This window comes from Schistocerca piceifrons, chromosome 2 (assembly GCF_021461385.2).
Source record: "Schistocerca piceifrons isolate TAMUIC-IGC-003096 chromosome 2, iqSchPice1.1, whole genome shotgun sequence".
Taxonomy (NCBI): domain Eukaryota; kingdom Metazoa; phylum Arthropoda; class Insecta; order Orthoptera; family Acrididae; genus Schistocerca; species Schistocerca piceifrons.
This window is the reverse complement of record NC_060139.1, coordinates 451,718,949-451,744,508: the sequence shown is the minus strand read 5'-3', so window position 1 is coordinate 451,744,508 and position 25,560 is coordinate 451,718,949. Positions and strand designations below refer to the sequence as shown.

General features: G+C 39.9%; 2 protein-coding genes across 5 annotated transcripts in view; one reads left to right on the top strand and one right to left on the bottom strand.

Moving 5' to 3' along the window:
- The window catches only part of LOC124774995 (putative RNA-binding protein Luc7-like 2), a 60,143-nt gene extending 50,822 nt beyond the window's left edge, over positions 1–9,321 (bottom strand). For 2 of the 3 annotated variants that reach the window (XM_047249747.1, XM_047249746.1), the window contains exon 1: positions 9,165–9,298. Coding sequence is in view for 1 of the 3 variants with exons in the window: in XM_047249745.1 (XP_047105701.1) it covers positions 9,165–9,225 (61 nt within the window). In the remaining 2 variants the exon portion in view is untranslated. Of the gene's footprint in view, positions 1–9,164 lie in introns of all 3 variants that reach the window. The other variant, XM_047249745.1, reaches the window with a different exon arrangement.
- An 85-nt stretch (positions 9,322–9,406) lies between these two features.
- The window catches only part of LOC124774993 (cytokine receptor-like factor 3), a 148,877-nt gene continuing 132,723 nt past the window's right edge, over positions 9,407–25,560 (top strand). The window contains exon 1 of one of the 2 annotated variants that reach the window (XM_047249744.1): positions 9,407–9,919. In XM_047249744.1, coding sequence (XP_047105700.1) covers positions 9,806–9,919 — 114 coding nt within the window. In that variant the 5' untranslated portion in view covers positions 9,407–9,805. The remainder of the gene's footprint in view (positions 9,920–25,560) is intronic. The other variant, XM_047249743.1, reaches the window with a different exon arrangement.

Here is a 25,560-nt window from a genome sequence, read left to right as displayed (position 1 = left end):
GAAATCTGTGGAAAACCAGTAGACAACTCCGACATTGAGAAACGTCGATTTTCACGAACTTTTGCATCAACTGTCTGAACGAGTTCGTCAGTCACCAATGATGGTCTACCACTCCTCTCTTCATCATGAACGTTTTCTCATCCACTTTTAAATAAACGTACCCGTTCACGGACAACTCCTTCACTCATAACTCTTGGTCCGTACACGGCACAAAGCTCACGATGAATAGCTGCTGCAGAATATCCTTTGGCTGTAAAAAACCTTATGACAGCACGCACTTCACATTTGGCGGGGTTTTCTATTGCAGCACACATTTCAAACTGCCACAAAAACTAAACTAGCACAGGAACGACGTTCGCTCGACCACGGCTTGATGCCGACTGACCTGTTGAGTGCGTGAACGCACAGATGGCGTCGCTACTCCCCCCACAACCCGCACTGTGACCAATCGGAGGTTACTTTCTGAACCGCCCTCGTAGTATCAAAAGTCTGACAGATAACCAACAAGTGTTTAAGAAGAAATTAAAAGAATTTCTGAATGACAACTCCTATTCCATAGAGGAATTTTTAGATATAAATTAAGAAAAAAAAATATTTAAAAAATAAAAAAAATAAAAAGAAAAACAAAACACAAAAAAATAAAGTTGTTATATTAACTTAAGTATGTTGTTAAATTAACCTAAGTATGTCATGTATTAGAAAATTCGACTCGTTCCACATCATTACGAAATATTGTATTCATGATCCATGGAACTAGTATTAATCTAATCTAATCAATATTGAACCATACATAACTCAGTTCAGTCCTCTATCCAACCATGATCCACCCTAACTGCCTCCAAACCACCTACTGTTAACTTTCTAGAATTTCTTAACCTCAAACCTTGCCTCACAATCATTCCCAAATCCCTCAACATGCAAACTAACCTTAAACCTGCAGAAAGAATCACAGTCAACCATATAAAACTTGATCCTGACCATATAATCATACCTGCAGACAAAGGCTCCACCACTTGATTTGAACTGCAAGGATTACCTGGTGGAAGAACTGTCAACTGTCAGATACTTCCACCTACAAACCTTGCCACAGTGACTCCATTCCAGTAATCCAGCAGGATCTCCAGCCACTACTCAAATGTTTACGCCCATTCCAGAACCCGTCTCCAGAGTCCATCTCTCTACTCACCCTTACCACTCCACGCACTACTACCTTCTACATGCTTCCTGAAGTCCATAAACGTTATCATCCTGAAGTCCAAAAACCTAATCAATCATCCAGGACATCACAGTGTGGCCGATTACTGTGCCCCCACTGAGAGAATCCTTGCTCTTTTAGATGAACATCTTCAACCTATTACCCGGGACGTACCCCTTCTATATAAAAGATATCAACCACTTTCTCCACTGACCCTAAACAGTTTTTGTCCCTTTACCACATAGTGCCCTGCTTATCACTATTGATGCCACCACCTTTTACACTAACATTCTTAATGCCCATGGCCTTACCGCTATTGAACACTACCTTTCCAGACATCCTATGGATTTCAAACCAACAACCTCCTTCCTAGTCTCCATGACCAACTTTATCCTCACCCACAATTACTTCTCCTTTGAAGGCATTACCTACAAACAAATCTGGGGTACGGCTATGGGAACCCACATGGCAACATCCTAAACCAACCTACTCATGGGTCTTCTAGAGGAATCCTTCCCAAACACCCAGAATCCTAAACCTCTCACCTGGTTCAGATTCAATGGTGACATCTTTACTATCTGGATCGAAGGTGAGGGAACTATCCACATTCCTCCAGAACCTCAACAACTTCTCCCCATTTGTTTCACCTGGTCCTGCTCAACCCAACAAACCACCTTCCTAAATGTTTATCACCTTGAATATGGCTACATCATGATCTCCATTCATATCAAATCTACTAACTAGCAGCAATATTTCCAATTCAACAGCTGCCACCCATTCCATACCAGGAAGTCCCTTCCATACTGCCTAGCCACCCATGGTTGTTGCATCTGCAGTGACGAGCATTCCCTCTTGAAATATACCAAGGGTCACACTGAAGCCTTCACCGACTGTAATTATCCTCCCAACCTAGTACAAAAACAAATCACCCATGCCTTATCTTTCTGGTTTCCCACCACCTGCCAAAGCCCCACCGTTCGGCCACAGAGCAGCACTCCCCTCTTAGCTTCACACCACCCAGGAATGGAAGCAACTTAATTACATTGTCTGCCAGGGTTTTGATCACATCTCGTCATGCACTGAAATGAGGAATGTCCTGTCTACTATCCTTCCCACCCCTCCCACAGTGCTATTCCACCGTCCACTGAACCTACACAATATATTCGTCCATCATTACACAATTACCACTCCCAATCCCTTACCTCATGGCTCGTACCCCTATAATAGATTTAAATGCAAGGCCTGTCTCCCACCACCACCACCACCACCACCACCACCACCACCACCACCCACCACCACCACCAGTCCAGTGACAAATATCACCTATTCCATAAAAGGCAGGGTTCCTGTGAAACCAGTCATGTGGCCTACAAGCTAAGCTGCAACCACTATGCTGCATTGTATGTAGGCATGACAACCAACAAACTGACTGTCCACTTGAATGGCCATCGACAAACTGTGGCCACGAAACAAGTGTAGTATCCTCTTTCTGAACACACTGCCAAACATGATACCCTTCATTTCAATGACTGCTCCACAGCCTGTGCCAACACCAGCTTTTCTGCAGTGCGCAGGTGGGAACTTTCGTGCAATAAATCCTACGTTCCTGTAACTCTCCTGGCCTGAAACTTCTTTGGTCGCTGTCCTCACCCATCCGGCCCCTTCCCTGCTCCCATTCCACACTACAAAGCCATCATTCCACCACCACACAGTCTTTATTCAATTTCATTTTTTAAGATTATTTCTCTCTATTTCTCTCCTTTTCCACAACTCCCCCCACCCCACTTCTCCCATGCCTACCACCCAACCTGCAGCGCTTCACTGTTCACCATGCCAACCATACTATCCCTCCCTGCCCCTGCTGCCCCCCCCCCCCCTCCCAGTCGCCTCCTTTTCCCAGCCAGTCACAACTCCTACCATGCACTGGTGCTGCTGCTCGAAGTGTGACTGCAATTGCCTGAGAGTGAAGAAGTCTTGTGTGTGAGTGAGTCGCGTGTGCACGCATCTATTGTTGACAAAGGCCATTGGCTGAAAGCTTTAAGTATGAAAATCTTTTTGTTGTGCCTATCTGTGACTCAGCATCTTCGCTATATGGTGAGCGCTGAATATAATTGGGGAGGAAAGAAATTTGTGGCGTAACTTGACTAGAAGAACTGATCGGTTGGTGGGACACATTCTGAGATTCTGGGACACCAACGTGGCATTGGGGAGAGGGAGGGGTGTATGCGTGCGTGGGGGGGGGGGGGGGGGGGGGGGCGGTAGCGCACGTGTGTAGGGGGAGGGGGGGTGAAATTGTAGAGGGAGACCATGAGACAACTATAGTCAGCAGGTTAATAACAATGTAGTAGTTATTGGGAGATGATGGGTTTGCACAAGATAGAATAGAGTGGAGGGCTGCACCACACCAGTCTTTGGATTGAAGAACGTGACAACTACTGGTGACAATTACAGGTAAGCAATAACTGTCTATATTACAACTAAAAAACTGCATAACAACATTTGCATCTCACAAAAAAATTAAGGCTTTATTCACAGTGAAAAGCTAATAAGATTGACTAGAAGACCATATTTTTTAATTGTATGAAACAAAAAGTGGGACTGCAACAATGTGATGAAATTTGTCCCACCCACACTAATAGTAGCTGTGTTTTTGATAAAATCAGCTACAATGTTTTTGTTTTCCAAAATACTTTCAGATGTATCAGCATATATCATGAAATGCAAATAAAAATCAACATTTCAACTGACAACTTCCCTATTTATAAGGCAGACTTCTCTTATGGAGTTTCATTTTCCTATATAAATTTAAGACTTGATGTATTTACATCTTATGGTGTAGTTGTTTGCATTAGGAAGCTGTGTATGTATTTTTATTGACTTTCAAACCTATCACTATATACACTATCACCCCCAGGAGAAGTGTGATCTGGTGTGTTTAATTTTTACTTTCATCCATGGATTCTTATTAAGGTCAGATTTTTGCAAAATTAAGCCTGTCCTACATTATAAACAAGTATTTCTGCAGTTGCCCATGAACTTAATTTATGATTAGGTTATGTCAACTATTCTATGCCTTTAATATTATGAAGTGACTGACAACTAATTGTTCACACAAGAACTACCATGGCTACACACAGAATGGGGTTTGTTGCAACTTCTGCTCTCTTCGCCACTATCGTATGAATCTGTTTCCTCAAGTCAGTTAACATTCAGATTGCTGCTGCTAAATTAACTTTTTACTGGCATGTAGCTTTGTTCCCCTGTGCAGATATTTTATTTGACAAAACAATGTGAAGGCATCAAAAAGAATATCCAGTGACAGTGCTCTCACCAAAGAAGGATGGTCTGTACAGTTTCCGATATGACAGACTTATCCTACAAGACAAACTCAGTACCTGCATCTGCAGCCAACACATGAAAAACCTTGGTCCATTTCCATTCCTTAAAGTCAATCATCATTTTCTGATCAATGTATAGTTTCAGATTGTAGAAAACCATATGTATATACAGGGTATACGTAAAGTCCAGAAACACTATTATTTACTGCACAAGAGCTACACATTGTACAGATGTCATATATATTGCATTTTGAAGAGAAACTCTGAAAGCTTTTTTACAAACATTCAATATTGGAACCATGAGTGACGCGGCAGACGTCAATTGGGTAACTGAATTCTTGCCATACCTGTCCCAGCATGGCATTGTAGAGTGTGGCAGTTGCTTCCCATATTCTCCCCCTTAGTTCTGCTACATAATGTGGTAGAAGCAATACATACACCAGATCTTTAATGTGTGCCCACAGAAAAAAAAGCCACATGGAGTGAGATCTGGTGATCAGGAAGGCCATTTCATGAAACAGCTGTCCCCTTCTGTAGCATGGCCGATCCATCGATGCGGTAGCTCCGTGTTCAGGTACCCACGAACTTCACGATGAAAATGGGGTGGAGCCCCATCCTGCTGAAAGACGAACGCAGAGTCCGACTGCATTTGTGGCATCAGCTATTGCTGCAACATGTCGAAGTAGGAATATCCAGTGACAGTGCTCTCGGCGAAGAAGGGTGGTCCGCACAGTTTCCGATATGAAAAGGCATCTTTGGGGAATCACGCTCAAATTAAATGCATTCATGTGGATGCTTTGTACCCCAGATTCGACAATTATGCCTGTTCACATTCAGATTAGTGTGAAAACTGACTTCGTTGCTAAAAAGTAAGTGATCAACAATGCCATCCCCACCCTCATTCAATTGTTGCAACTGTGAACAAAACTCAAAACACTTGTTTCTCATTGTCATTGAGCTTCTGCACTAGCTCCAATTTGAATGGTTTCACATACAGCTGTCACAGGACTTCCACACAGTTATTGGAGCCATTTAAAGTTCACGGAATGCACGACGCATCAATTTCTTTGGACTCTTATGAATGTCTCTCATACACGCTCCACATTCACTTCACTCACATTGGGATGTCTGCTTCTCTTTGCCGGACACAAGCAACTCGTCTTAATAAATTTGTTGTGCCACTGATAAATGGTCTTCCTTGTTGGCGGCTTCTTTCCGTACTTAGTTCTAATTAGCAGTTGTAAATCTGTAGCACACTTGTTTTTGTTGAACTCCAACACAGAAAGCTCGCTCCCCACGTTAACTTGCCATGTTTGCAACTAGCGCTGACTATCAGCAAATTACTAAACTACGCTGTGGCAGTATACACGAAAAAACTTTCAAAGTTTCTCTTCAAAATGACATATGTATGATATCTGTACAATGTTTGGTTCTTGTACAACAAATAATTGAAAGAGTTCCCAGACTTTATGTACACCCTGTATTACTAAACTCTTCTACAGAGCGAAGTGATTTCTTATGTATAGACAATTTTAAGTTTTTAAGAGGTATTTTCTTCACCTCAGATACTTATGGTTGTATGCTTCACTGTTTTCAGCACCTTTCTAGACATGAATGACAGTATGTGTTTTAGCACAAACAAGAGCAAATTACCATTGTCATCATTCTTATCTTCCACACAGTTCACTGTTTCCAAGACAACATTATTAAAAAGAGATCACAGCACCCACTTCAACACTTATCAGCAAGGTCAAGTATAGAAATGAAAGCTCAAGATTCACAGAATGTCCTGCTTCCTTACTTCTTCAACCCTCTGCATTCTCTAAAACCTTCTGAGAAAGTGACTGCACTATCCAGTCACCATCGCTGACAGCATATTAGTTCATCAGATTCTTGAACACTTGCCTGTCAACAGGTATGACATTTCATACCAGAAGTGGCTCTCTTGGGTGCAATAGTTCTTAACAGTAACCAAGCATTTGATTGCATTTGCTACCAAGTGTATCATTTTTTAAAGATTATATAGAAGCATTCTTTATTAACTCTTCGAATTAAGGTATCTGGCAAATTTACATTACAGTATTGTCTAGCATTGCACTGAAATTTCATTATCATATCAAATGCTTAAAATACGATTGCAGTGGTACCTTATGCAACTGTATGGTAAGTATTTGTCAACCAGAGACTTGTCACCAACTTAATGCAGGTCAGGTGTGTACTTTTACACCAAATAATGAGTTCTTAATTTCTTGTGCAAAACACACACACACAAAACCTGCTGATAAACTAATATAAACAGTATCGCACACACCCACAAAACTTATCTCCAGATCATAGGAACATGTTATACTAGTAATCCCACTCCCCTAATTATTTTAAAGAATGAAATTACAGCAAACAGCTTCAAACATTTTATTATTTTACAAATGTGGTCATTATTTGACATTAAGATGGACGCAAAATTACGTGGGTTTCATTACTTAACAATTATTCACACACAGACTAATGAACAAGTCGAAACCAAATCTGGTAAACCAAGTAAGTGAAACCCTTTTTATGTCCATGCAAGATCTTTGTGCCAAATAGTACCAGGTGTCAAACTATTTTAGAGTAGTTGATAGTGAAAGTTATAAAATTACCTTAAATGTTACAGTATCAATTTCTTATTTTACTTGATGGTTATGTTACAAGACAAATGCATTTAATTTTACTTTTTATATAAATACAGTAAAAAATATCCATAATGCCTTGTCAAACATGCAGCTTAATGTTTGTAGTATCTCCTGAGCTATGTATCTGACAATGATAATTTAGCAGGTGTCTTCAGTAGTGTATGTAGATACAGCCTGAAAAATTGTGTTGCATATAGAGTTTAATATTAAAGATTTAACAAATTAGTCATGTCAAATGACAGTTTTACTGCTTGCAGAGCAAAAAATGCTTAGTGTGCACATACATGTGTGTGTGTGTGTGTGTGTGTGTGTGTGTGTGTGTGTGTGTGTGTGTGTGTTGCAAGGAAAATTTGTGAAACTATGAGGAACGTTTGCTACAAGGTCACTATGCTCTCATTCTTAAATACTGGATGAATAGAGTCTGGGTAATCTGCATGTCATGACTTACAATGCCTCAACCCACACACAAAGTTTCTAAAATTAATAAACAACTTCGTATGTTCCACCTTAGATATGGGATTAACTCAATGATTACATGACAGCATTTTAAATTTTGTCAATAATTACACAAAATACTCAAAATCAAATATTTGTTGCCCTTATAAAGTTAGAGTTGTCTAACAGACAACATTCAACTGGGAACAGGTGACTCATAGTAACAGAGATTCAGAGTCTGCTTCACTTATAATTACTATATTTCTAGAAAGCAAAACTATAGCTTTACAAAGGATATTTCATTTGATATGTTCTCCTTCCTTTGAAGTACATATGAAACATTATGCTTATTAATGGTAAGTTTGCTTCTGGTCACTTTAAGAAATCATTACCTAATGTGATATGAAAAGAAATCTTATTTTGTTATTTTCAGTATCTGCCATCCAATGTTCATTACAATATCCAACAACATAGTGGTACTTTTCAGGACTACAGGGGTTTCTTTGAAAGTGCCAAATTCTGTTCACTGATGCCCAGTGAGGCATACCATGATTACGGCTGAATAGTGACTTACCATACAAACAGCAAATGTGCAACGCAAAGTTTCAGTGTGTACATGAGATTAATTACAGAGAACTCATTGGTAATGTTTTTGTGTCTTCAGTTTTAAAACTATTAGCATCCAAACCACATTACAACCCTTCACTCTAACCCAGACCTTGACCAGATCTACAATCACATTTATATATTAAAAAAAAGAAGTGCCAAAATGATAATACAACACACACACACACACACACACACACACACACACACACACACACACACAATCACTCTACTAGCCAAAATAGAAAAGCAGGTATTGCAAACTTTATTCCATCCTCATTGCAGAATACATAGTTTATACAGAAAACTCGTTTCCACTATTATATTACATAAGTTTATACGTAAGAGGAATAAGATAGAAAAATATTTAACGTCATTCAAATTCAGATGACTTTTTTTCCTACACTTATCAAGTACAACAAAAAATTAAACTAACTTTCACTGCACAACATTTTCCAACAGTCACAAACAGGTCAAGCATGAACATACTGTACTACTTCCGTATCCTTCCTAACATCATTTTCACGAGTTCCTGAAGAATACTACTGAAAGTTCTGGTCACTTCCCATCGTTTATTTTAATGCTACCAAAGTACGACCTACGAGTATATATACCTTATATAAAATACAATAATAAAAGTGTCTGGAAGGGCACCTAATGAGCACGGAGGAAGGGGGGAGAGGCACACCACAAATAAATAAACGTCACCATATACTTAGTAAGTTGCGAAGTAAAATAAATAATGTTAATGGACAAAATAACTAGTACAATGAAGTGCTTTCCATACGCTCTGATTGATAAATTACTACGCTTGATAAACGACAAACTACATCGCCATATTGAAATTGCAGTACAGGACCCTGCTGGTAAAGCAACAATATAACAAATTTACTGCAAATGCGTATTGCTGTTTCTTACCATTTCGACCAGTTCCCATCAACTGATCTAACATCGCCCTTATTTGATCATGAGCCGTCATTATAGTATACTCTCCAGAACGAAAATCAATTCACTCTATCTGCACAACGATCCCAAGGATTTTCCTCCAAACATTAATGTTGTCAGAGTAGTTATTGTAGCACCAACAGCAACGATATTTTTTCCTCAGAGAGATAAAAGTTTGTTAACGCTCCAAAGAATAATTTTTGTAAATTTAATGTAATCATTAACACGTTTGAAAATCCATTATTATGTTGCCGTGGTATTTGCATAAAATTTATTTTTCTTCTAATTAGTAGTTACTCTGTTTTAAGCAAATCGTTGACGTCAACCATCTAGTAAAAGCACTTGCCAGTTGTCACTCGCCAGTGTCTGTGACGATTGCTGAGGGACATTTGAACTTGTTGAAGAATAAGGAGTTTGGTTATGCCTTACGTATTGGTACCAATCACGATATGATAAGCTTTGTGAGGTTTGAAATCATGAGCATGTTGGTGTATTGTTACTGTGCCCGCTCATTCGGGGTACCGGAAATTAAACCTTTCTGAAGGCGTGGCATTATGTTCATTAAATTGTTCAACATTCATTGATTATTTTATTATTATTATTTTTAAATTGAGATGGAACACTCCAAGGCAGATGGTCGTGCAGTTGTCGAAGCTGTTGATGCTGCGGAAGAATATGTCCAAAAACTGGAAGATCTACTGAAAACCCTTACTGAAGCGGAACATCAAGTATGAACATTTTCTCAGATTAGCAAATAAATGACTTTTCACGCTGGCTCACTCAACAACAGACCTGCAAAATAAGCATTCCTCTGTCACTCTGATCCCAAGCTTTCAATGAAACGTATATTTAACTGTACATGGCATTTTGTAAGGAAACCAAGAATACTTTAGGCTAATTAGAGTATGTGTGAGTAATTAGTGTGATTTTACGCTGTGGATATTGGTAATTGCATGAAAATTTCTCGATATTGAAACAGCAATTAACACATCATTGAGAAACATTCCCTGCGTTGGGCTTCAGAGGAAATCATTTACTTACAGAAATCAGACAGGCTATCTTCTCTTTAGCATATTTGTTCTCATTTATTGTTAGTGGTTTTTAGTTTACAGTGAAGTCTTAGTACCTTCTCGGGTTTTGTAAAATAGGTTTTCATTCCATTAGGACCACAACATAAAATGTGTGCATTATGTCTCCTTTGCACATCGGTGTTGTGATACATTCCTTGAAATGACAATTTTTGTTGCAAGATTTATTTGCTATGCTCTATATGTGTAATTGCTGGCAAAATTTTTAAGCTATTGTTTGTATTATATCATAGTGAGGTGTGGAAGTGGTGACACATCTTTCAGACAATGTTATGAGTTAGGCCTATCATCAGAATGCCATTGTTACAGGACGCAATGATTATCACATGTCGAACAGCATCCTTGTCGTTTGTATCTTCATATTTGAAGTAAGTGATGTTACGGCTGTACACTTTAGCCCCCACTTCCTGAAGTGTTCCTTTTTACTGTAATCTTGTTTAATTATTGGTTTTGGCAATTAATTGATAAATGTATTTTGTATGTCTGAGTTTTAAACGCCATCATTGTTTGTCCTGCTGCGTACTTCTCTTATTACTGTCAAGTATTGTTATGGGCTGCGTATGACTTTCTAACTTTTGTGGTTTTATAGCTAATTTACAACTTATGTTGCCTTCTTTGTTATCGTCTGTGTATATTACATATTTCAATTACTTATAGTCAGTCTGCTAACCTCTGCTACTACCATTTTTTATATCTTCCATTTTCAATCTGTTTTTTATTGCATATTGTTCAGCTTCATAAAACCATATGGATACTTATAAAATTGATACTATGCTGCTGCTTCTCACACCTCCTCTGTACTCTTTATTGTGATGACATACTGCTCGGTGTTTGGACTGAGGCTTAAATCGGGTTCTAAAGTGACAGTTTGGTTGCGATTTGATGAAACAATGGTTCTGGTAACATACTGAATATAGCCTTGTCCAGTTGATGTGTTCATAATGGATGACACTCCTTATACATTTAATTTATTTTTATTTATTCATCCCCTTGCAGGGGACTCCAACTTATTGAAAGCACCTTCAGTGCTGGGCAGGCTTTTAAATCAAAGACTGTGCCAGCAGTAGGTAGCTACTGGCAGGGTGACTGAAGGTAGAGTGGTCTTGTCAGAGGAGTCAGACAAAGTGTGTCCCATAACATAGGGTTAGGAGGGCTCTAGGGTTGTGGTGAAGCTTAGTTTCCCCAAAGGAGGAAATCTTATGCAAATCGTGGTCCTCTAGGCTGGGGTTGGGTATGGGGCTGATAACCCCATACTGTAAAGAAAGGCAACTGGGAATATATGCATCAGATACTGGAAGGAAAATACTTATCACAATCCCATCAAAGGAAACATATAAATGATTCGACAATAGCAACAGGGAATGTAAGGACGAAGCTTTAGCCTGGAAAAGTGGAAGAAATGGTCAATGAAATCTTAAAATTCAAGAATGGTATTGCAGGGCTACAGGAAATAAGATGGCAAGGAAATGGGCGGATTGGCACACATGAGTACTCATCGCTATATAGTGGGCCAGAGGAAAGAACTGACCAATTTGGTACTGTGTTTATAATAACCAGGAATGCTAGTGAAAGCTTATTAGACTTTTGAACATATTAATGAAAGCATTTGCAGAATAAGAATAAGAGGGGAATTTAGGAACATATTGATACACATGCACCAACAGAAGGAAAGGAGGATGTAACAAAAGAACAATTCTATCAAGATTTTGAAAAAATATGTTGCTCAGTGCCCAAGTATGACTTGATACTAGCAATGGGAGATTTTAACCCAAAAATTGTGAGGAATTAGCATCAACACAGAGTCTTTAGAAAACATGCATTGCACAAAGAAAACAATGAAAATATATATCTACTGTGTCATTTCACAGAAGGAAATATAAGAGCACTTGTTTTCCACTTGAAAAGATCCGTCAGGGTACGTGAAAGTTGGCAGTCAATGGAATCATCAGCCAGATTGACTATATTTTAGTGAATGTCCACCACTCTATCTCGATTATATGTGGGTTGGAACTTAATAGTGGCAACTATTTATTCACAACCGATAGAAAAGAGTTACATGTTTGTACCTGTTACTGTCCTTCAAAGTAGTCACCAGTTTTGTGTAGAAACCGTTGCCAGCGATGTGGAAGGCATAGTATACCTTTAGCAGAGCCTGTTCTGTTGATGATGCGAATGCAGCGGTCTACTGCCTGTCGAATCTCTGGAACAGTTCTGAAGTGAATGCCACTAAGTGGTTCCTTCATCTTCAGAATCAAATTAAAGTCACAAGGACTTGCCTTGGGAACATGGTGGATGGTGCAGTACTTCCCAGTCCCATCGACCGAACAGAGCAGCGACAGCTTGCGCTGTATGCACCTGTACATTGTTGTGCAAAATGATGGGTGGGTTGTGCAGTAAGTGTCGCTGCTTCTTTCGCAAAGCTGGTAGCAGGTGATGCTCCAAAAACGAGCATTAATACTGTGCATTGACGGTGACATTCTCTTCAGAACTGTTCCATAGATTCGACAGGCAGTGGACCGCTCCATTTGCACCATCAACAGAACAGGCTCTGCTAATGGTATACTACGCCTTCCACGTCACTGACAATGGGTTCTACACAACGCTGGTGACTACTCTGAAGGACAGTAACAGTAGCAAACCTGTAACTTTTTTCTATCGGTTGTGAATAAATAGTTGCCTCTATTTAAGTTCCAACCCTCGTAGATGTACAGAGCTGCTGTGGACCAAATGTGACTCGTATCACTATGTGACAAAATCAGTCTTGAGAGAGAAACTATCACTGGTAAATAGCAGTAGAACAGAAAAATAGGATGAATTGGAATTTAGGCAGACTTAAAATTCCTATTCAAATGAAAAAATATGTACTAACACTAAGTGGGAACCTGAGTAATGAAGTGCCACTAGCAGGAGTAGTTCAGAGGTGGAGCAGGATTGAAAAAGCCATTAATAAGAAGAAATAATGGGTGTGAGAAGAAATAGAAGAATCTAAAAATAGTTTGGAGAAAATTGCAGGTTAGCAATAGAGAAAAAAGAATAGAGGAAGAACGGGATTGTTACAAAGAAAAACAAGAAATAACATGGAGCAATATAGAGAATAAAGTAAAAGAGCTAACAGACTGTGCAAGAGAGAGGAGAAAAAAAACAGAGTGACCAAGAACAAATTCCAAGAACTAGAAGAGCTAAAGAAACAGAGTGAAATACGAAAGTCCCGTAATGCTTTAAGGAAAGTAAGTAGTGTATGTGAGCCAAAAATAAAGGCGTGCTCGAATGTAGATGGGAAAAAGATAAGGTTGTGGGCAGATTACTTCAAAGATGCACTAAGTAACAGCTTAGGAGAAGAATAGACAGGCCCACAGGAAGAAAAAGGAAGCTAGAAGCAAAAATGATGTAAGAAATCCAATGCTGCAAGAGGTTCCTCTGAATACCCATAAGATGAAACACATTCAAGCCCCTGGTGATGACAGCTCTGTATTAAGAAAATGTGGTGGAAGTGCTTAGTAAATGAGCTGTGCATACTAATGTCAGACATATGGTAAACTAAAACCATGCAGGATAACTGGAAAACAGGAATAGTAATCCCCATTTATAAGAAAGGAGATAGAACAGCATGTGAAAATTACATAGGTGTAACATTGCTTGCCTGACTTATAAGTTGTTAACGAGTATTCTGAAAGAAAAGTGCGCGGAAAGCATACTTTGGCAATAGTGTGGTGTTAGGCCAGACAGAGGAACAACTAATCAAATATTTGTGATAAGACAAATGATGGAAACGTTCTGTGAACATAATATAGATCTGCATTTCCTGTTCATTTCTTTCAAACAAGTCTTCGGCAGCATAAACTCGCAAGAAATACACAAGAGTGCTGAGGGAAGCTATTATATGTGCCAAGCTAATAAATGTAATCAAAATTGACAGTGACAAACGAGCTAAAGTAAAAATAGTTAACATGACAAGTGAAAGCTTTGTCTTCAATAAAGGGGCGAAGCAATGTGATAGTCTCTTCACTGTCTTCAATATAGCCCTTCTTACGTTTTGGATGCCATACAAACATACGACATACAAACTTCCCACTTCTTTTATATGGGGTGACTTACTTGAGATTCACAGCCGATCTTCTTGGCTGGCTAGCTGGACTGCTGGACTACTTCTCCGTAGAATGACACTAGGTATGGGAATATTTAAGCCTCGCTCTCTACTTGTAAATAAGTGGATAAGCAAACTTTACTTCTCATCAACCACTGGTATATTTGAACTCCATACAGAATAAAATTGTCCCTTTCCACATACGTATGACTTCCAGTAAGTCATTCGCTCCATCCAACGTTAGAAACAAATTTAATTACATTTATAAAAGAGTTGACGTAATAACCATGACTCTACTTCACATGAATCATAAAATAGGTCTTGCCTTTAACAAGGCTGGCTTAAGAGTTTTTCAAGATTACTTTTTCAACTGTTCTTCTTTCACATAACAATAGTCAGTGATGCAATAGGCACAGAGCTGCTTAAAAACTCCATAGTTCTTCCTCTAAAACATCTATGGATTGCCCGACAAGTACTTGTCGGTGCTGTTCAACCGGCGCGTCTACTTTCTTCTTGCGACTGACTTTAAAGATGCACACACAAACATTTCACGCACAGAAGGTAGGATTTTACCATCCCACTCTCGTATCTAGAATATCGTGTGTTCGAGATGGTAGAAAGCTGAGTGGTTCTAGAATTTACACAGAAATTATCGAATCGCTACATATCGCTCCCCCACCCCTCTCAGATCGAACATGTGATATGATTCATAATAACATTTCATATTTTAACAATATACTTTTTTTTTACATAGGTTTGTATACGTATCTCTCCTCTCTATAACAACAATCTTTCTCTCATTGTTTCTCTATTCTTTTCTTATTTTACGTTAACATTAACACATGAGCATTCACTCAAGGTTTGAGTCAGCTTTTCTAATGTTGAGGAATTGTGAGGACTTTATCTCTTTTCTTTATTTTCTTTTTCATTCGAAAGCTTCAGGTGTTTATGATGCATGAGTAATCTATTTTCCATTCTTACCTTTTTGTACTACCTTTTTCCTAGTATGTACTAGTTTCATTAGATGTAGCTTGGAGGAACTCTGGGTGAAATAAAAGTGTTCTTTTGATACTCATTTACTTCTACAAAACATAATAATGCTAGTTGTTCATAGAATTTATACTTTCCAGAATAATTCCTATAAAATTTGTAACTTTTGTAACGATACTGTTCTCTTCTCCTAGGACCAGCACCTATTCTTACTTGTGGGTTGACCTTATGAGAGCACTTCCTCTTTCCATTCTGGTAGTTACACCCCTTATAAAACAGCCCCCCCCTTTTTTCCCCCATAGGTCGTCCTACCTCCACGTGGGTATGCCTGCCCTATATACTTAGTGAATGCTTGGTATGTTCCCCTTATCCTTTCTGAGTAGGCCTTTGGTTCATTACCCTAGTACACATTTCTATGTATAACATAATTAAGTATTTTCTGGTAAAGATATAACTCTATCTTAAGCCTCACATTTATTCTTTAATACATCATTTACTCCCTAGAGTCCTCCTCTACTTATGAACTTCTATACTTTCAATAGATACTATGTCAGCATATACTATTTATGTCCCACTATCCTTCAGTTCATTGGACTATTTATTATACTGACATTTCTTATTGATCATCATGATTAACGTTCTCTCCAGCTTTCGTTTTCTCTCTTTGTTCATGCCTCTTTCTTAGTTTATATACACCTTTTCTTCTGTATATTTGCTGTAGAACCTTCATAGCTTCCTATATATGTGTGCATATTTGTAGACCTACCCACATTTTCCCCTACAACACTTGGCCGTTCACATATTGTGACAGGCTTTCTAGTCTGTAATTGTATATTTGTGTCTAAGTGTATCCTTGTGTATATGTGGATGTGTGTTCATGCAGTCTGATTCTTCAGCTTTCTTATCTAAAGATAAGATGTAGATTATTAGAGACCATGGAAATAAGGAAGGACTTCAGTGATAGAAGTTTATGAATATGGAAAGAGGGAAAAAATAGACAGGTCCTCAAATGACAAGTAAGAAAGGAAAAGATAGATGTGGATGCTAGGATCGAAGAAGAGAAAGAAGATACCTCTCAGGTACTTGAGTGAGACGCTGGAGGAGGTTTGGTGTTAAATCGTGTCCTACAGAACGGACTTGTCCCACCTTCACTGTCGAGGTCCCCCAGGGAAATTCTAGCCACCCTATGGAAACGGCAAATGGTGGAGAATCGTGCATCCTTGTTTGTGACGGTTGTTTGATGTAAATCGTGCTCTTATCTACAATACCCACCCCTTTCAAAATTTATACAAACCATCCCATCTATACCACATCTCATTAAAGGTATAAAATATTCTATACAAAATAAAAAAGCTATACATTTCGGTATCACAGTTGTTTAACTAGCCACATCATATTATATTATCCATAAATACAATAATCTATTCGGCTTATTTTGTCTGGATATCACTTCTTTTTGGTGATTTTCTTAAGTTGTTCTGTTTTATAGTCATATTCTGTTTTCTAAGCAATAAGACTCCAGGATAGTTCTAAATTTTAAAGGATAGATGACAGAATAGTTTAAGATTTTAAAGGAATTCGGTGCAGGTGGACTATTTTGAAAGAAACGCCGAAAACAGCTCGGGATCCAACTGTCGTCAATCCGCCCCTAAACTCAGAATGTTAACGTCCCTAGGGGATAGGTGTCTCTGCCCAGGTTCCATGGATCTGATATTAACTTTTCTTGTGCCCCGGCAGACCAGTAATTTTCTTTAAATTTCTTTTGAAAGTGCTCCCAAGAAGAAAAATTCCCAATATTTACTGTTCCCCATTCTGAGGCTTCCCCTACAAGGTACCCCACTGCAAATTCGATTTTCTTCTTGTAATCTCCTCAATTTTTTGGTAATGCTTGGTTAAACCTTTTTAAGAAATGGGTCGGATGTACATCTCCGTCTGGCTTAAATTTAGGGAATTGTCTTGTTAACCCTGAATTAGCCCCCCCCCCCCAGTGTAAATCAGTCACAGCTTCACTGGTTAACACCACCTTAGGTGACGTTATCCTTTTTGCTACTTTATCCTGGACAAGCTTGAGTTATCTCCACAAGCCACCTATACCCTTCCTGGTACCACTCAGTTCGGAAGACAGAATAGGCGATACATTTCGAGAGGTTATTCTTTCGGTAACTTTTCGATATATAATTTCTTCAAATTGTTTCTCCAAACTACTAACATTTATGACATCAGAGTTCGTTATTTTCTTTTTGAAATTTCTCTTTGCATTATCTACTCGTGTACTGACACCTGTAATTTGCGATTGACTAATCGGTATTAATTCATTATTCTTGTCTACACTCTCTTTCAAAGTATTCAATCCCTGCTTTACAGCATTAAACTGAATATTGTACACATTTTCAGAAGATCCTAACTTTTCGTTAACTTTGGATTCCACATTATTACATCTGTCCTTAATGTTGAATTCTAAGCTTTTTGGTAAATCTTGGAAATTGTCATTTGCTTTACGTGAATGGTTTAGGAATTAGTAGATTCATTCTTGAAATCTATTTTTAAATTCTCTACTAGACTATTTAAGGCGTCAAATTCAGTCTTAAGAGCACCCATGCCTTCGCATAGATTACTAAATTCTTTGCTTTGCGAGTTGACTTTGGCATTTAGCAAACCTAGATTTGTCACTTGACTATTTAAAGCTTCACCTTGGGTACTTAATTGAGAATTTACCAAGCCTAGTTTTTTACTTAGAGTTGAACTTTGAGCTTTGATTAAATTTACCAACTCAGCCCGTTCAGGTGTTTCTTTGGTAACTCTCATAGCCATAGCTAGGTCTCGAGTTTCTCCAAGTTGTAAATTTTCCATACTTTTAAATGCTTTAGCTCTCGTAATCATTTAAAACTAACTATAAATATGATAATTACACAAATAAAGGTTCACTCAGCAGTATGTACCAGTTCGTACTAAAGTAATGAAGTTTTGTTTCACTTTCACCCAGTGTAGAAGTCTCGTTGCACAGGTGAGCGAATGTAGAGGCAGGTCAGCACCAGTGAACAGCAGCTGGTGCCGGCAGCTTCGGATGTAGGTTAGTTTCCGTGTCTGCGTCCCCACGGTGTGTGTGAGAGCTGTATACTCCCCATACTGGATTTTCTTGGTTGAAGTGTTCTATGCGTATTTCTTATTAGACAAATGTGTCAAAATCTTCTTTACTGTTTTATAGTTGTGAATTTTCCATGTCTTCACGATTTTTCATTCAAATTTTGCTTCATTGTATACTTAAACGTATTCCAATGTCTGAGAGTAAATCCCTCGTCGTATTATGTTTGGTTGCTAGGGCAACACGTAACAACTTTTTCTCTAGTGTTTTACTTAAAATTTCCGTTTTCGTGGGTCCTTGTACACAGGTCAACACGTTATAACATATTTGAAGCCGATTTAAAGTGTGAAGTAGACGTACAAACTTCCCACTTCTTTTATACAAGGTGGCTTACTTGAGATTCGCAACCGATCTTCTTGGCTGGCTAGCTGGATGCTGGAAAACTCTCTTGGACTTCTTCCCCGTAGAATGATGCTAGGTACAGGAATATTTAAGCCTCTCCCTCCACTTGTGAAATAAGTAGATACGCAAACTTTACTTTTCATCAACCAACGGTATATTTGAACTCCACACAGAATAAAATTCTCACTTTCCACATACATATATGACTTCTAGTAAGTCACTCGCTCTGTCCAACATTAGAAACAAATTTAATTACATTTATAAAAGAGTCGGCTTAGTAATCATGACTCTACTTCATATGAATCATAAAATAGGTCTTGCCTCTAACAAGGATGGATGAAGAATTTTCAAGATTACTTTTTCAGCTGTTCTTCTTTCACATAACAGTAGTCAATGGCACAATAGACACAGAGCTGCATAAAAACTACATGGTTCTTCCTCTAAAACATCTATGGATTGCCGACAAGTACTTGTTGGTGCCATTCGACTGCCGCATCTGCTTTCTTCTGGTGACTGACTTCAAACCTGCACACACAAACATGTGACGTGCAGTAGGTAGGATTTTACCATCCCACACTCGTATATAGAATATCGTGTGTTCGAGATGGTAGAAGGCTGAGTGGTTCTAGAATTTACACAGAAATTTTCGAATCATTACACCTTGTACAGCATAGTAAATACACTCCTGGAAATTGAAATAAGAACACCGTGAATTCATTGTCCTAGGAAGGGGAAACTTTATTGACACATTCCTGGGGTCAGATACATCACATGATCACACTGACAGAACCACAGGCACATAGACACAGGCAACAGAGCATGCACAATGTCGGCACTAGTACAGTGTATATCCACCTTTCGCAGCAATGCAGGCTGCTATTCTCCCATGGAGACGATCGTAGAGATGCTGGATGTAGTCCTGTGGAACGGCTTGCCATGCCATTTCCACCTGGCGCCTCAGTTGGACCAGCGTTCGTGCTGGACGTGCAGACCGCGTGAGATGACGCTTCATCCAGTCCCAAACATGCTCAGTGGGGGACAGATCCGGAGATCTTGCTGGCCAGGGTAGTTGACTTACACCTTCTAGAGCACGTTGGGTGGCACGAGATACATGCGGACGTGCATTGTCCTGTTGGAACAGCAAGTTCCCTTGCCGCAGTGTCCCTAATTTGCTGGGAAGTGGCGGTGCGGTCCCCTACGGCACTGCGTAGGATCCTACGGTCTTGGCGTGCATCCGTGTGTCGCTGCGGTCCGGTCCCAGGTCGACGGGCACGTGCACCTTCCGCCGACCACTGGCGACAACATCGATGTACTGTGGAGACCTCACGCCCCACGTGTTGAGCAATTCGGCGGTACATCCACCCGGCCTCCCGCATGCCCACTATACGCCCTCGCTCAAAGTCCGTCAACTGCACATACGGTTCACGTCCACGCTGTCGCGGCATGCTACCAGTGTTAAAGACTGCGATGGAGCTCCGTATGCCACGGCAAACTGGCTGACACTGACGGCGCCGGTGCACAAATGCAGCGCAGCTAGCGCCATTCGACGGCCAACACCGCGGTTCCTGGTGTGTCCGCTGTGCCGTGCGTGTGATCATTGCTTGTACAGCCCTCTCGCAGTGTCCGGAGCAAGTATGGTGGGTCTGACACACCGGTGTCAATGTGTTCTTTTTTCCATTTCCAGGAGTGTAAGATCAATAAAATAGGCACCATATTTATGAAAACTAATCAGATGTATATGTAATGCCATGACATTGCAATATTAGGGAGAAGTTGCCAACACAATTAAAGAAACCTACCTGATAATGGGAAAAGAAGCATAAAAAATCAGCCTCTTAGTAAATGAAAATAAAACAAAATATGTGCTAATTTCACACTGAGCCCAGAAGAGCCCTAAAGATCTAAATGTAAATAGGAAATGCTTCAACAGAGTGTCCTCTTTTAGTTACTTGGGAGCCTTAATATCAAATGATAATATAATATTGGAAAAGCTAGTTGGAACATAGTTTACTTCACAAATTTACAACTCTCCAGAAACACCCTTGTTACAAGAAGAACAAAGCTTCTAATATATAACTCCCTAGTTCAACTACTAGTCACATGTGGTTAGAAGTATGAACACTGACAGAAGATGACAAAAATACTCTTAGAACTTATGATCAAAAAGTACTACATAAAATTTATGGCCCAATAAGGGAGGAAGAAGGCTGGAGGATACTCTATAATGTTGAACTAGAAGCATTAATACAAGGAAAAGACATGATAAAATTTGTACAAAAGTAAATGATGAAAGGTGTGATACATGCTGCTATACAGAAAAGGAGACCTAGAACGAAGTGGACAGATGATGTAATGGATCATCTCACCAGCATGGGAGTCGCAGATGGAAAAGAGCTGCAAAAACTGGGAAGCATGGAGGCAAATAGCTGAAGGAGCCAAGGCTCGCCAAAGGCTGTAGTGCTGAAGAAGAGGAAGAAGAAGATCTCTTCCAGCCCTTCTTCCTGTATATGTATTTTAATACACATGACACTGTGGCGCTCTGTGACAAACTTGTCCAGGTGTTGAGAGTCTTGTACAGGTAGAGGAACAGTGCCTTCTGAAATCTCTGAAAGCCCATACTTGAGCACTGCTATGATGTTAATCTTCACCATCTATAAATGCTCTCCTGCCTCCTCATTGGCACTGCTTAGTAGTAAGTGGTCGATCAGCATTCAAGTGAACAGTTCCCAACTGGACACATTTAGCAGATCCGACAGTGCTTAGAAGACTGTCATAATGAATCCTTAGCTGGAACAGTTAGGCACAGTACAGCCAACTGTCTGTGTTTGAATATTGGGGAAGTGTTCAGTAATGGACAGGTTACTTTATAAAGCTTCCTGGCAGATTAAAGCTGTGTGCTAGACCGAGACTCGAACTCGGGACCTTTGCCTATCACGGGCAACTGCTCTACAATCTGAGCTGCTCCAGCACGATGCACAGCCCATGCTCATAACTTTAATTCCACCAGTACCTCATCTCCTACCTTCCAAACTTCACAGAAGCACTCCTGTGATAGACAAAGGTTCCGAGTTCGAGTCTCTGTCTGGCACACAGTTTTAATCTGCCAGGAAGTTTCATATCTACGCACACACTGCTGCAGAATGAAAATCTCATTCTGAGATTATTTTATGATTGTGATCCATCTAGCTGCTGATGCAGCCATTCCAGTGTATTCAGCTCGTATATGAAGACTGCTTGTCCATTGATTATGTGAGGATTTCTGCCTTGTAATGTAGAGCGGGCGTCCAACTCTGAAGTTTAAAATGCTGACCACTGCAGATAGGAATACAGCCTAGAATGGGCCAAATACTGACAAATTACTAATGAGTGTAAGATGAGTTGTGGCATCTGTTTCTGAACACAGCCAATCAGCAGAGTCCACATTAATATGGGAGACCATTATGAGGATTTCTGGAAGTGCCAAGCACAATAGTAGTCTCCATAGGGGCCCAGAAGACTGAGACAAGTGACCTCCAATGACATTCAAGATTTAGCCTTCTGTCATCACAGAGCTATTAAAATAAGTCATAGTTGAGACTAATACTTCAGTTATTCCTGGGGGGCTCACAACTCACTTGTTAGTATGTGCATGACAACATGGGGTCCTGAGCAGTTGCAGAACTTCTTCCTTCCCTGCACTGCAGTCTTGCTCTCTGACTGTATCTTTTCTCATACTTGTCATTAGGACACTGATTATGGTTCATCTCTCATTTCTTCCCCATTTTCATTTCAGTGGACTCACATCCAAGATTTTTTTTAAAAAATTTCAAGAGAACAGCAAGCTGTGCAGGGAAAGGCACCCCTTACACAGCCTGATAGACAGTCATTATGGCAGGTCATAAGGTACCCAAACAGTGCCTAAGTAGAGACTGTACTATTGATGGCTGAGCTGTTAACAGTGGACATAGAGTCTGATGGCCGTTGCTCAGGCTGGGTGATGCCCATGGAGAGAGCTCTTGACCAGAGTAGGCATTAAAGCACAAGTTTGGTGTCACGAAATGACCAAAGTTACCATCTGGTGAAATGCTGGCTGTCATCCCTGACAGACTTGCCTGCTTAAATTCTGGTTATATTATATTGTTAAATTCTGATTATTATATCCCCAAGAACTTTTCCTTTTTTGGCCATGCCATGGGAGGAAAGTAAAACTGACCAAACTGTAGAAACATACTCCTCTTAGTTCCTGGTTCACACCCAGATCACAGTAACATGATTGTACATAAACTCATGTTGTAGTGTCCACTTGCATGAAAGATAGAAATCCTGCCAAGTGGGAGTCATGTGCTGTCATCTGCTTCCTGTTTGTGGAAGGAATATCACCTACTGAATTTTTTTCACATTCCAAAATGGTTTGCAGTGAAGGTGTTATGAACAGTCTGTGTGTGTTTAAGTGGTAGTGGGAGTTTAGTGGAGGTAGAACAAATGTTCATGATAAAAATAGTAGTGGAATTATGAGCATAGGAGTGGGAGAACTTCCATTTTGACATACAAGTTGGTGCAAAAAATTGAGGAAACTGTTTGTGAAGACCGCTAATTGACAGTGGATGAAATTTCTGTGATTTTTCTGCAACTCTCCATAACTCTGTTATATGAGACACTCACAGAAACACTGGGATACCAGAAATTGTGTGCAGGATGGGTCCCAAAACAGCTCACAGAATAGCACAAGAAAAAATCAGGTTAGTAGTGTCTGTGAGTTTCTTGAACTGGAAGATGGGGATTTTCTGTGCTCTATTGTGACTGAAGATGCTCGAATAGCTCATTACATTCCTGATACAAAGGCAGTTGTCACTGTGATGTCACACAAGTTCTGCATCTGCCAAAAAATTCAAAACCACAATTTTAGGCAAAAAAATACGGCTGCAGTCTTGTGCTATCTAAAAGGCATCATTTCAGTCGAAGTTCTGCCTTGGGAGACCGTCAAAGCACAATGATATTGTGAGACCCTAAAAAAACTCAAAAGGAACATTCAAAACAAAAGAAGGGGAATGCTGGCAAGAGGAGTGTGCTTGTTGCACAACAATACCCACCTTTCCACAGCTTTAGCCTTAGCTTTAGCCTTAGCCTTAGCCTTAGCCTTAGCCTGGACTCATTTGGTTGGGATGTTTTGAACCACCCCAGTATTCCCCTGAATTGGTGCCTTCAGATTATTACCTTTTCACCTCTCTAAAGGCACACATATATGGAATTAAATTTTCAACCATCGAGCAGGTGCAGAAAGAGGTTCTGAAGTGGGGGGAATAAACTGGTGGGAGAGATCTGTGAGCTGGGTATAAAGGAGCTTGCATCCTGGCTCACCACATGAAGTGAACAGGATGGCAATTATAGGGAATAATAGTCAACAAGTTATCAATAATTCCAGTAATTTTCTTTCAAAAATAGTTAATATAAAAGTCCTGTACACTTCTTATCTGAACATGCCTTGTAATATCAAAATTGTATTTGGAGAAATCTTCCTCAGTAAACTATGAAGTGGTTCTGTTGTAATTATAAGTATTGTCTCCTGTCCAGTCCAGAGTGTTAATTTCTTGAAAGAAACTTGGTGACATATCTTTCACCTTAACACCCTATATAAACCTGAACATTGTGAGGGTTTAATTTCTCATGAGGACGTAATTCTGCAGATGGATGAGAAATTACACTAAAACTTGGAGAAGCGAACGGTCTGCTTCATACATCACGTACGTCAAACCGCTCATGCAACAAAATTGACACTGGGGCATTCATCCTCACTTTTATTATGGATTCGCTTCCTGAGAAAGTTAAGGTCACTGTCTACCAGTGTGAAGTGAAGCCATATTTTCCACAGCCGTTGACAGTGCTTTAAATGCCGACACATCAGCCATGTCTTCCCAGTGTATGAACAACCCAATTCATGGAGACTGTAGTCATCTATCTCGTGAAACCTCCACATATGAGCCATTAGCATCATGTCAATTGAAAAGACAGTCACACTCCTTGATTCCCAAAGTCTGCTAGCTTAATCAAGGAATGTAAAATCCAGGAACTTAAGGTCTCCAAATGCGTCTCATATTTTGAAGCCTGGAAGATGTATGATCACCTACGTTTTGTCCCAGCAGTATGCAATTTTTCCACTACTGTGGCCAGGTCATCGACAGTACTTCGAGTACTTATTCTCTCCATTCCCTCGATGTTGAGTTCTGGCAGTTGCGGAAGTAAATTAGCTCATGGTGGGAGTAGGGCTCGCTCTATCTTGTAGTTCCTGCAGCACCATGTACAGAGATTTCAACTCCCCACATCCAACTAGAGGTGCAGCATCATCCACTGGTGTCTACCAGTGACAGAGCTTCCTTTAGGGAATTCTCTCCCAGAAATCTTCAGACTAGCAACAAGACATCAGCCTGTGACTGAAGGAGCGATGGACTGCAGGGCACTGAGTTGCCTGAATCTCCCCATTTCTTTGCTCACAGTGAATAAGCTCTTCCAAGTATTTTAAGGATAAAAAGAAGAAACCTCAAATGAAGAATACACCAGTGACACAAGAAGCGTCAGATCACTGTCCCCTTCCCCCCAAATGTAACCTTAGTTTGTCAGTGGTGTTCTGACCTTACCAGTGAAAAAGAGTGACCCTTGGCCCCTCCACTCCTAACCAGTATATCCTAAACATGATAATTCAATGGAACTACAGTGGATATTACTGTCACTAGCCAGAACTGCAACCAT